Source organism: Panthera uncia (genome assembly GCF_023721935.1).
Source record: "Panthera uncia isolate 11264 chromosome C1 unlocalized genomic scaffold, Puncia_PCG_1.0 HiC_scaffold_4, whole genome shotgun sequence".
Classification (NCBI taxonomy): domain Eukaryota; kingdom Metazoa; phylum Chordata; class Mammalia; order Carnivora; family Felidae; genus Panthera; species Panthera uncia.
This window is the reverse complement of record NW_026057585.1, coordinates 9,126,266-9,139,791: the sequence shown is the minus strand read 5'-3', so window position 1 is coordinate 9,139,791 and position 13,526 is coordinate 9,126,266. Positions and strand designations below refer to the sequence as shown.

Below are 13,526 nucleotides of genomic sequence, written 5' to 3'. Positions count from 1 at the left end.
TCCTGGCCAGGGAGAGAGCAAGCCGGAAGCATCAGGGAAGCCACAGGTTCAAGACCAGGAGGCACAGGAAGAGCCTCTCTGCGTAAGAGGTCAGGCATGTTTGGACCATCTGGAAGAGAGAGTTGGCGGTCATTTAAGGAAGACAGTTGGGAAGCTCTCTGGTTCTTTGATTTCACAATCCATTTTAACTGTGCAGTGTCATTGTCAGTAATGTCTCCAGGGAGATGAAGGACTGTGGTCCCAAGGGGCAGGAGGCCTTCCCACCGTGATTAGCAAATCCTCTGTCATCTCAGAGACTCGCGTTTCCAAACACACTGAGAATTTCTAGCCATGGGTTTCCATTCCTCATTGTCACAGCCCAAAGGGTCCCCACACACCTGGCTCAGACACAGACCACAAGGTAAAGCGGCAGAGGAAAGAAGAAATGCTACATGTCTCAGGATGCCTGAGGCACCTGCCCACATCGGTGCTCTGCGTCTCTCGGGATAGTCCTTGATGTGTCACCAAACTCCCCCAGTCTGTGCAGGAAAGAGAGTCCCCTCGGGTAAAGGAGTCACACATCTCCCCAGTCTGCCCCCCCCCCCCCCCGGTGCTAATTTACTGCCAGTGAGCTGTCCTCAGCTGGGGCCTCTGCAGGAGGCTCACCCCTCTGGTACTGAACGGGAAAAGACGTAAGAAGGGAAGAGAGCTGAGCTAGCCCGGATGCGTTCCTGTTTGTAGAGTTCCTCTGAACCCTCTGAGTTCTTCTATCTGTTCTCTCCTGTGGCAGCTCACCGTCGATTTCCCTTTTCATCAAGTCCGATGGCACAGGCTTTGTTTGGAGCTGCGTATCATTGAGCGATGAGCCCTCTTGCCGTTTCTGAGCTTCCCAGTGGAGCTGCTAAGTTACAGCAAGCTTTCACTCTTCCTGGCATTGTCCGACACAGGACACGTTTATGAGGTGACTGACTGGGGTTGGGTGTGATGAGCGGACTCCACAATTCTTTAGCTATTCCTGGAGGAGGAACTGATGTGAGGGATCAATGCATGTGCACGAGTGCTGGTTCACAAAGAGGCCACTGAAGGGCTCTCTCCAGGAAGGAATGAAGTTGAGGTCTCAGAGGTTACATTGAGGATTGCATCATGAAGGGCATATGAATAGACAGATGGGTTAGGCAAATCTTCTCCAGGCTTACCACATTTAAGAGTAATTTTCTATTTATGTGTGTGTCTCCCCTGAATTGTGAGCCCCTTGAAGAGCTGTGTTTTATTAGAGGGCAGTTCAGCATCATGTTTAAGCATGTGAACCATGGGGTTTAGTTATCTGGGTTCGGTTGTATGACCTTGGCCAAGTTTCTTGACCTCATAGGGTTAAAGAGAAAATTAAATGAGACAATGGATGGAAGGTGCTTAGGACAGTGCCTGGCATATGAGAAGTGCTTAGTGTTTGTTAGTTGTTATTACTAATGTGTGTGCCCTCAGCCCTAGCATGTTATCTGATGTATACTAGGTGCTCAACATGTTAATTGAGTGAATACCTACGTGCATGCAGGAAAAGAGATTAACCTGCATTCATAGGAGTGAGTGCAGCTGAATTTCTTGAGCGTTCTGGGGCTGAGTAGGGCAAGAGAGAGAAGTCGGGCTGTGGGGTTGAGTTTGGTTAGCAGGTTGGGAGTTGGTCCAAGACATCTGCAGTTGTGGGAGATGAATTCCACAGGAAATTGGCAAGAATTGGGTAAAAGGTCTGGTTAGCCAGTTAAGCCTCCATCACCATGCTTGGTCCTGCACCAAGTAACCAAACATTTGTTTATCAGCAAAACCCTGGAGGTAAGAATAGGTTTGTGGACAGAATGTCAGCAAATGGCACCTTACAGGTAATTCCTATAGGACACTTTACAGTGCCCTCAAAAGTTGGATCCCTGTGAATACTACCTAAAGGTATGTATTGAGTCAGTGCAAGCCCTATCAAAATTCCATTTTGGGGGGCATTTGGGTGGCTCAGTCAGTTAAGTGTCTGACTCTTGATTTGGACTCAGGTCATGATCTCTCGGCTCGTGGGTTCGAGCTCTGCACTGTCAGCATGGAGCCTGCTTGGGAGTCTCTTTCTCCCTCTCTCTCTACCCCTCCCCTGCTCATGCACTCTCTCTCACACACACACACAAAACAAGCTTTTTTTTTAAATCCCATTTTTTTGTAGAAATAGATTCATGCTAAAATTCATATGGAATCTCAAGGGACCTTGAGTAGCCAAAACATTTTGGAAAAGAACAAAGTTGGAAGATTCACACTTCCTACTTCAAGACTTCCCACAAAGCTCTAAGTAGTCAAATTAATGTGGTATTAGCATAAAGGCACATATATAGACCAATGAAACAGAATAGAGAGTCCAGAAATAAACCCTCACATATATGGTCAAATGATTTTCAACAAGGGTGCCAAGGTCATTCAATGTCGAAAAGACAGTCTTTGCAACAAATGATGTGAAAAAACTGGATATCCATGTGCAAAAGAATGAAGTTGGACTCTAATCTTACAACCTCTACAAAAATTAACTCAAAATGGATTGAAGACCCAAGTATAAGAGCTAAACCCTACAAAACTCTTAGAAGAAAATATAGGGGGAAAGCATCATGGGATTGGATCTGGCAATGATTTCTTGGATATGACACCAAAAGTACAGGCAACAAAAGAAAAAATAGACAAATTGGACAACTTCAAATTTTAAAACTTTTGTGCATCATAGGACATCATCAACAGCAACCCACAGAATGGGAGACAATACTGTATTGGTAAATCGTAAATCTGACAAGAGATCAATACCTTGAATATAGAAGAATCCAAAGAACAACAACAAAACAAATTCAGAAATGCGCATTGAATCACTATATTGTGCGCCTGGAATGAATATAGCACTGTATGTTAATTATACTGGAATTAAAATTTAAAGCTTAATAAAATAAAATAAAAAAACAAGCAAAGGACTTGAATAGACATTGTGCAAAGAATATATACAAATGGCAAAAAAACACATGAAAAGATACTTAACATCGCTAATCATTATGAAAATACAAATCGGAATCACAATTAGATACAACTTCACACCCATTAGGATGCCTACCATCAAAAATACATAAAAAAAATATAACAAGTGTTGGTGAGAATGGAGAGAAATTGGAACCTTTGTGCACTGCCTATGGGAATGTAACATGGTGCAGCCACTATGAAAAAGGGTAAGGCAGTTCCCCAACATATTAAAAATAGAATTACTACATGGTCCAACAATTCCACTCCAGATATATACCCCAGAGAATTGGAAGCAGAGACAGGAAGAGATGTTTGTACACCCATGTTCACGGCAGCATTATTCACAAAAGCCAAAAGGTGGAAGCAACCCAAATGTTCACTGACAGATCAATGGAAAAATCAAATGGGGTATATCCATACAATAGAATATTATTCAGCTTTAAAAAGGAAGGAAATTCTTGACACATATTACAACATGGATGAACCTTGAGGATACTCTGCTAAGTGAAATAAGCCAGGCACCAAAGGACAAATATGACACGATTCCACTTATATGAGCTACCTAGAGTGGTGAAGTTCATGGAGACACGAAGTAGAATGGGCATGGCCAGGGGCTGGGGGAGGTTGGGATGGGGAGCTCTGTTTAATGGGCACAGAGCTTCAGCTTTGCAGGATGGACAAAGTTCTGTGGATGGCTGGTGGTGATGCTTGCACAACAGCGTGAACATAATTAAAGCCGCTGCATCGTACGCTTAAAAAGGGCTAAAAGGGTAAACTGAAGGTAAATGTATTTTACCATGCACGCACACACACAAAAGGCAAGCACAGGCAAGGGGGAAAAAAGAGGCGGGTCCCTGCGAATGTGGGTGAAAATAGACTTGCGAATCAAGTTAGGTTCAAGCGCTTTGGATTAACTTGTGAAGAATCGTTTTATGAGGCCTTGATTGATCTGTTTTTGTTCACCCGCAGCCTCATCGATCAGCTTTGCTTGGGCACACCTCCATTATTATTCACATCGCTTTCTTTTTCCTTGACCTCTAAATCTTGATGGTTCCCGAAGAAGCCCTCTCTGAGACTCTCCTTGTCTGCTTGTACCCACGTGGCCGTGTCAGCCTCCTGTCCACATCTCATTTGGGTGTGTAAGCTTTCTATAAATTAACATCTCACGCCCGACCTCTCTGCCAAGCCGCATCTCCAACTACGGCTGTCGGCTGCACATCCCTCCCGCATCTCAAATTCAGCTGGCCAAACCAGACTTATCGTTTTCCCTTGTTCTGCAGAGTTTCCGGTTTCTATGGAAGCCTCCATCATTTTTCTGTTGCCTCAAGTGTGAAAGCCTTCAACACTCTTGAATGCCCTTTTCGTCTCCCTGCCTTCCAGATCTGCTCAGCTGTCCGCCCTGCCATGCTGTCCATCCTGTTCCCCATGTCCCATACAGGTGCCCCTGTCTCCCTGTGTGTGGCCTAGGCTTAGCTTGGCCCTTCGCCCCCTCTTTGATGGATGGCTGCGACTGCCTGGAAGCCCCTTTGCCTCCAGGCTCTGCTTGTGGGCTTGCCACAGCCTTGCCGGTGGCGCTGCTGTGAACCAGCCAGAGGAAAGTTGGGGGAGGCCAGTCCCGTGCCCTGCACCAGGGCATCAGACATCTGGATGGGGCTCACTGCAAAGAGGGGTGGGACACGGGACAAATCCTGAAGTCCTGAGTGGCCTGTAGCTGCAAAACAGCCTGAGGCGATGAGGCTGGGTGAGGGGATGAGGTGTGGCAGCTAGACAGATTCTTGAAATCAGGCAAATCTTGCAGTTCTGGGTGATCAGCCCGTCTGAGAGTGGAGGCCAAGCCGGCAGTGGAGGAAGGAGGGCAGCGAGCCCACTTTGTGGAGGCAGCTGGCAGGAACGAGGCAGGGGCCAGGTCTAGAGCCTGGTGGTGCAGGGCTCAGAGTAGGGGAAGGGAAAGCTCCCTGGGCAGGCGTCCAGCGTCTGGCTGGGGCTGACCAGCACCAGCAAGGTGGTGGCTGTGCTCAGGGGTTCCTTGTCTCCCCCAGATTCAGGGTGCTTGGTGGCCCTGGGGATTCCTCAGCTCCGGGCCTTCACCAGTATGGACCCCTCCACCTGGAATGTGCTCCCCCCTCACAACCTCCACATCCCCAAATCCTACCCATCCTTTAAAGCTCTAGATCAGATGCGCCTTCCTTCTCGAAGCCGTCATTCTGCCGAGCTATGATATTCTTCTGTGGCCACAGAAATCCACGCCTCTTGGGGCGCCTGGGTGGCTCAGTCAGTTAAGCGTCCAACTTCGGCTCGGGGCATGATCTCACAGTCCGTGGGTTCAAGCCCCGCATCGGGCTCTGTGCTGACAGCTCAGAGCCTGCAGCTGCCTCGGAGTCTGTGTCTCCCTCTCTCTCTGCCCCTCCCCTGCTGTCTCTCTCTGTCTCTCTCTCTGACTCAAAAGTGAATGGACATAAAAAACAAAAACAAAAACAAAACGGAGTCCACACCTCCTGTTCTGCACACACCTTGGACTATAGTTACTTACATTGCCAGTTTACTAGACTGGAGCTGTTTGTGGGCAAGATTCAAGTCTGAGGCTAGCACAGTTATGTGGCTCAATATAGTCCTTGATGTCATTTGACAACGAATAGACTATATCTTCTCTTTATGAGTTTCTCTGAATCAGATATTCAGTAGCTGTCACCCCCCCACGGGTCTGCTAACCTCACTGTGGTCATCCTGAGTGCAAACCGATTATTTCCAGTTCTTCATCCCCTCGGCACTTGAACACCTACAATTTGGGTGGCCACATGAATAGTTCTGGGCAATGAACCGTGAAGGAAAGGGACATGTGTCACCTCTGGGCCAGAGTGTTGAGGCCAATAGGAGAGCCTTCAGAGAGCTCTTTTCCCTCAGGCAATGTTTGAGATGTTGGCTGCTCTGGTGTCCCAAGTTCCCCTGAATACCTCTGATGAGCAGAACATCCCCCCAACCCCTTGCTGACCTGTGACGGGCATGGAACACGAATGAGAAGTAAGCCTTTGTTGTTTCCAGCCACTGAGGTCTGAAGGATGCTATGGCTGCATAACCCAGCCCAGCCAGCCAGACACATTCACCCCATCGCTTGATCTGCTCTAGATACGAGCCAAGCTACACATCACCGAACCCCGCGGCTGACAGGTGACCTGACGGGAGGCAGAAGCCAGGGGAGGCTGTGCGTTTAGGAAGCAGAGTGCTTCTCTCAGCAGTTCGGCTCCCTTGGTGGCATCTCACTGCGGAGCGCCAGTAATTCAGATGTGGATGCGCAGGAAAGGACAGTACCTTCCACTCTCCTCTCTGTGGGCTGCTTCCTAAATTAATTAAAAGCTGGGGGTGAGTGGAGAGGATATTCTATTAATTCAGAATGTTCTTTTTAAAATTTCCAGCCTGCAGTAGGATTTTTCTCCTCATTCAGCCAAGTGGTGTTTTGTGAGAGTTAGCAGGATTCCTCTCTGGGTGGGCAAAAGCATGGCACTTTCCAGGTTCGAGCGTACAACCCGCTTCCCTGGGCATCTGGAGGGGCCGTTCGCTTGTGGAGTTGAACAGCTCAGGAGACAGCACAGCCCCGTGCACCAAATGCTCTGGGAGCCATCAGCCTGACAAAACGCAGGTGTATTCCAGGCTCTTGGGTTATGCAGGGATTCCTTGGGCGGAACAAAAACCAAACAAGCCCTACCGCTGTACCTCGGATGGAAGGGAAGTGGTTATCTCTGTGAAACAAAGCTTAAAGGTAAAAAAGCTCTGCAGTGTCCTGTGTGCATGCAGACGGCTAAACCTCAGGAACATACAATGACAAGAGAAATGGGGGAGAGACGGATATTTAATTGAATAAAAACTCCAGGCTGTGACAGGGGTGGGGAGACACGAAGCAGTAATGAACAACATAATTTTTTAAATGACGATGCAATTAGTTAACATCCTGAATATGTGAAGGAAGGGGGAGAGGCATCTTTTAGCCCAGAAACACTGCTAAGCAAAGAAGGGAACTTTGCTTTAAAACAAAAACAAAAACAAAAACAAAAACAAAAACAAAACACTTCTATATGCAAAAGGCCCTGATTATCATGACTTGAGCAAAGCTCAAAACGCCAAGACAGAAAAGAGGTTTCTCCTGGCAGAGAAGCTAACAAATGAATCAACTTTGTATTTCATTTTGTTCTGAAACTTGTAATTCATTTTATTCTCATCTGCGAGGAAGAGGTATTGGGCTAGATAATGACATTGGCAGACATTCAGGTTCATTCATGCTGTGGGTTGAGGACTAATCTCCCCAGAAGACGCTTGGGGGGTGAGGCTCCTGCTGCTGAGAGCCTCCCTAGCCTGGGCTTCCCAGGCTGTAGAAACTTACCAAGGCTGCGATAGTGGAAGTGGCAACTGGGTCGGTGGTGGGGGGCAGACCACAATCTGCTCAGGAAACCATCTCCCAAAACCACGGGGAGGTTCGCTTGTGTGGGTCAGCTGCTTGGACATAAAAGGAATGTCTGAGAGCAGTCACTATCCCACCCTTCACTCCGATCACACTCCCTCCTCCGAAAGGGTCCAGTGGTCATTCTCATGTGTCTAAGGGTTATGAGGATGGCAGCTGGACATGTGTTTTGAGCTCACTTCTGGAAGGATCCTCTCACACTAATTTCTGGGCTGTGACCCAGGAAACTCAGCTGTCCCCTTCCTAGTTGCAGGACCCACAGCATCTGCCCAGTGATTGAGATGGCCCTCTTGATGGAATCAGTCTAGAGTCAAGAGGCAGAAGAAAGTTCATGGCCTGTTGGAAGTCTTGTCATGACAAGAGGTTTTTTGTCCTTTTTTGTCATGACATGAGGTTTTTTCTCCCTCTGGAAAGAACATCCAGCCACAGTACTGCCCGACCAGGACGGCCTATCAATCACAAGACATTTGGGGAGAAAGCTTATCTTTATACAATGACTCACATTAGCTCTTAGCCTAAGGCTCAGTACAGAGTAGAGTTTGGGTTTATCTGCCTTTACTTTTATGAGCTGAAAACTTCTCTGGCCACAATATCCTGGTCATCCTCATGTCTAGTCTGAACTCTGGGTAGAAGACACTGCCCAAAGTCATATCAGCAGAGAAACCTGAAAACTTGGCTTAAAGTGAGGGTTACTTTATTGAGTTTCTGCTCCTAAAGCACGTGACATATACAAAGAATAAGACACAAGGTGTGTGAGTAGCTTTTCCATTCTTGACCTTCCCATGGCAGAAGAAGGGGCTCTTCAGCAGACTTGCCTCTTGAAAGTCACACACACACGACTCTGGAAGTTGGCGTTGTGTATTCACAAGATACAGTGGCAACTCACCTCCAGGAATTTACCAGGGCTATACAGACTGAGATTAAGCAAACCAACTTGAGTTATAGGGGGTTGGTGGGAAGGCCACTAGTAACTCAACAAAAACGTACTATGACAATGCAGAACACTTGAAACATTTTTTTTTTTCCTAAACTGAACTTGGCCTAAGGTAGAGGTCTAAAGGAGAAAAAAACCGAAACCTTCACTACCACTGAAACAAACACTGAAGTACTTAGTAATTTATAGAACTAAAGTTGAAGATGAACATTGTCCCAGAGTCAAGAGGGGGTGGAGGGCGCTGATATACTCTTAAGTTGACTTTGTTTCAATCAAGAAGATTCTCTTCAGAGAAAAATGGATTCCAGCTCTGACTTGGATTAAAACTCCCCATTTTCCAGAGAACATTTTATCCAGGTTCTTCTCTGATCTACTGAGGCATTTGAAACAGTTGCTTGATACTTCATGGCATTTTAAAGCTATGCATAACACAGAAGTCATTCTGGAACCTGGGTGCCTTCTTTTCTTTACCATGAAGGTTATTTCTGAGAACAAAGATCTGTTTTCAAACAACTGTGGTCATTAACTGTGGTGTGCCAGAAAACATAGGGCATGTTTAGTGTCGGCAGAATCCTTCCTAAAGAAAGTGGCTAAGTTCCCATGAGGAATCAAGACATTCGTTCAATGCATGAGGAAAGTCAACAAGGAAGTGGGGGAAGGAGCCCTCACAACCAGCGGAAGGTGCACAGACACCTCGGAGCCCCAGTGATTTCAGCGCAGGACCAGGAGTCTTCATCTCAGTCTGTGCCACATCAGCGAAGAGCTTCCAAGGGTCACAGCTCGCCGCGTAAAGGCTCGTGGCCCGATCTGCATCCTTCGATGGGCCGCTGCAGAAGCAGCCATTCTTCCAGTCCGCTTCCTTCGTCTCCAGGGTTGTGGAGCTTGGTGGAGACACAAAACTTCAGGAACTCAAACCACCTCCCCCGAAAAGGCGACTATTTTACATTGTATTTTATATGAACCAACCTCTGGGCTCTCCACTCTTCTTTCTTTCCTACTATTTCCCCCTTCTTTTCTTGGCAGCAGATCCATAAAAAGTGAAAACCACAGAAAACATCACCTTGGGAGACAAAAACGACTAAGACAGGTCCGGCCGCTCGACAAATGTCTTGGCCTTGACTTACACAGGAGCGGTTAAGACTCGTGCTACCGCTGCCGCTGCTCCTGTGTAACACTGTGTTTGGACAGTTGAACAAGTGCAAAAAAGAACGTCGCGGAGTCCCCTCGGTGTCGCCCGGCCACGCAGCTCATGGTGTGGGAGGTGGTTTCGGGGACGGGCACGAGCTCTCACTGTCAAAGCTGGCAGCCCGGCCCTGCCACTGCGGAGAGGGGAGAAGGCTGGTTATTGATCGCCAGGGGGGTTTGCATTTCAACTTTCAAAACTTCTCTGGCCCATGCACTGAATTCACCTTTCCCGGCTTTTCATAAGCTTTCTGGAATTTTGCTGTCAGCCATGCAAAAACAGAAGGAAAAGAGCTGTAGGGCTTCTAGTTTGGAATACCTGATTTTTAGAAAAGACCTACTGCAGAGATAATTAAAGCTTTCTCCACTGTGCAGTGTGTGCGTGTGTGTGTGTGCGTGTGTGTTAATGAGGTGCTATGACTGGGCCATTTCTGAGTGCTTCAGCCATTTCTCACACTGAAAATCAGATTATGTTAGCAGCAAAAAAGGCAGTCTACAGAGTATGCCCTTATTGCCAAGAACCCACGATCATGAATTATTAGCAATTTGTCTGGGGGCTGTTAGCACAGCTACAAACCTGATATTGCTTTAGCTCTGTGCTCTCTTTCTTAGGCTTAATGCTTCCTATGGGCATTCGCACCCACCTTGTGAGGAGGTGGCAGTGTGAGGGGGGCAGCCAGTTCCCCTTTCCGGGGCATCCCCTTCCTTCTCCCATCTCACAGGTTGCCCCCTCTCAGCCCCACCCTGCCCCTGCTGTCAAAGTCGGTGATGTAATGAGGCATAATGGAGTGAAGGAGAGGGCTGAGGATGAATGGACCCGTGCCTGAGCCATTCGACCCTTCCTTCAATTGAAAAGCCAGTCATGCTGGAGCAGTGCATTCTGGGCAAAGATCTGACCCCGGGCATATTGTTGACCTGTCTTACGGCTGTGTAACTTCAAAGTGAGGCAGTGTCCACTGCTCATTCCATCTTTCTTGTGAGCTGGGAAGACCCAGCCCTCTCCCAGGTGCCCGTGGGACAGTGCTCCAGAGAGTCAGGGAGGGAGGGGGTCGAGATGGCCCTTCGGCACTGAAGTACAGCCCTTCCACTTCCCCCGAACTTTGGGGGTCTCCACCGTGGAATGATGGGCTGAGTAGAAGCTATGCTGTGCATTTATGCATGAAGCGGGGGCGGGCTGGAGAAGGATGCAGTTCTCCCCACAGCGCAGCCATTTCTAGATAGAGCTGAGCCGCCTGAGGAGCAGACCATTTGCCAGCCAGCATTTCCTACTGGAAACCCACCGTGCTGAGGAGAGACCCAGACCAGTGGAGAACCTCCATGCTCCCAATTCTACAGAAAGCCCCTGCCACCTTCCCTGGACTTGGTCACTTAGTGCTCCCTGTGCTGGCTAACCAGCAGATCTTCACGACTAGCCAAACACCGGACAATCCGGTACTGATGACCACTGCCACGTGTCCTAGATCTGAGTGAGCTTAGCATGCCGGACCTGGAGGCGGGCCCAGGGGGTCATCCAGCCCGGAATCTCGTCCTTGCGGATAACAGAATCAAGACACAGAGAAGTCAAGACACAGCTAGTCAAGGACAGAGCCAGGATGTGAAACCAGGTCTCCTCATTCCCAGCTCGGCGTTCTTTCTGCTCCGTTCCGCCACCGCCTCAGCATCTGGCCACGCCAGGGGAAGGAGATGCGACTTGTGAGAAGAAACCTAACCTCTTTGGGTCCACACCGGGTACTTACTCCTAACTCCAGGTGGTAGTCTCTCTGCTTGCAGCATCCACGTGAATGAAATCACAACCGAGGGTTTCCCTGGTGAAATATTTTAAATACATGAATGCCTGGTTGTTGAGCCCGCTGTGACCTCTGACTCAAGTGTTTCCTAACCAGAAGGTGACACGAGATGATTACTAATGCTTGCATTCGACACACCTTTACTTTAGGAATTGTACTCTTTTCTGCCAGGACCTTTGATGTCGGTGCAAGGTACATTGTAATTTCCGGCTTCTCCCCTGGGGAAGCATGCCACCTAAACAATCTGATTGGTAGGCCAGTTCAGAGGAGAAAAACGAAATGGCTACAAGGAGTACCTTTTTTTCTCTATGTAATACCCCAAAGAGAAGTCACACGGAGCGTAACTGTTAATCCGGGACAAATGAAGAAGGCACGCTCGCTCCCCTGCCAGCCCCTGATTTTTTCTATGAAGATAAACAGAGGAGGGAGATGGGGTCCGTGGACGATGGGAAAATGAATGGTTCTAGCAGGCTTATCATGGCGGCTCTGAAATAGCAAAGAACTGACCCTGGCACACAGGGCGGCTGTGTTCCAGTAAGCCCTCTTATTGTTCTGAAATGGGTCACGTTCCAACAGATTGAAAAATCTCCGGAAGCTGATCTAAACTTGGTGCTCCATGATAAAAACGCCTTGGAGAAGGCTGCTGGTCAACCCGGGCTCTGTGTGTGGTGAAATCAATGATACGCAGCACCGGGCAGGAGTGCTCAGAGAGAAGAGGGCCACAGCCCCCGCCAGAGAAGGATGCTCGCTGTGGCTTAATCAATTCTACTCAGGAAAACATCCCAGCAGGGAAAAATACCTTTTCAGTTAGTTTGTTCCCCTCAACCTTATTTTAAAACCCCAAACAAGCGAGCAAGTATGGTGCCCTCTTATTCTCATTAATAAATAAGGAACGATCACAGCGCTTGAAACTCTTCTAAGAAAGGTACAATATAAATAGAGAGCGCTTTACAGAGACGATGCCATTTATCTGCCCGGGAGCTGGAGAATAAGATTTCTTTATGTACTATACAAATGGGAGAAACAGGTTCCAGGGGCAAGGTTCTTGCTCAGTGTCTAGCACAGAACCGAGGAGGCGAGCTGGGAGCTCTAAGGATGACTGAGGGGGATAAACGTTCAAGTACGATGCATCACGTGAGCCCAAAGAGGGTTTACTTCATATGTACCCGGTAGGCTTTTAGATGCATTTTTGTTAAAGATTCTCAAACTGTGGGTGCTAAAAGTGTAGGTGAAATCCTAAGTTGCCAAGATCAATGTCATTTTCAGCTTCTTCATACAGAGAACTGATCAGCTGAGCGGAAAATGGTAGGATAATGAGTGGGGGAGGGGCAGTCTCAGGAGCTTGGTGTGTGAGGTCAAGAAAAAAGTAAGCCCAAAGGATAGGAATCAATGTATTCTCTTTTCGTTTTCCATACACTGTTACTTTCCTTTCCTTCACTGTCTCATCAAATATTCATTTTCAAGGTCTTGATTCCACTTTATCTTTCTTTCTTTTGTAGTCTGGACTAGTGAGTCAGGGTTTTCAAAGAAACGGGACTTGGAATCAATTATTTGGCTTAATTAGGTTGTATTCATCATGGAGTGATTCTGGAACCGAGTCCCGGCACCCCCGTGCCACTCTGCACCCACCCCCAACTCCAGCCGCCTCTGGCCGGTTGCTTCCGGTTTGTGTGGACAGACCAGCCCAGTTATAATGCCGGTTATCTTTCTGAGGTGGTGCGACGTGAGGGCTCACTGGCTCCACTAGTCATCATTTAAGGGTCCGAGTTTCCAGAAGAGCAGAGATGACAGGAGCCTACCGCCTCATTTACCAACCAGGAAACGGGAAACCAGAAGAGGCAGTGAGTTGCCTGAAGCCCTGCAGCCTATCAGGGACCTCTCAGCTTACGTGTCCCTCCCTCTAATGCATTCTGAACACTTCAGTGTATTTATTCTACTCTTAACGTATCTCCAATGGATTTAAAAATGGGGGAGGGGGCAAGGCACCCTCCCTTGGTTGATTCAACCCTGCATTCAAGTGAGGTACCAGGTGTGGTCTCTGGGCACCTACTGTTCTGTCTAGGAGCTGCCTCCTGAGTAGGCAGAGGCTGGTCGTGGGTACCGCACCTACACCCTGCAGACAGAGCCTTCTGGATAAGAGGAGGCAGAAGATCTCCTGGGGGAAAGGAGC

At 48.1% G+C, this 13,526-nt stretch overlaps 1 protein-coding gene across 1 annotated transcript in view; it reads right to left on the bottom strand.

Moving 5' to 3' along the window:
• Positions 1 to 8,206: 8,206 nt before the first annotated feature.
• SYT6 (synaptotagmin 6) overlaps positions 8,207 to 13,526 on the bottom strand; it is a 60,361-nt gene continuing 55,041 nt past the window's right edge. Inside the window, exon 7 of the mRNA XM_049616521.1 lies at positions 8,207 to 9,706. Coding sequence (XP_049472478.1) covers positions 9,635 to 9,706 — 72 coding nt within the window. The 3' untranslated portion in view covers positions 8,207 to 9,634. The remainder of the gene's footprint in view (positions 9,707 to 13,526) is intronic.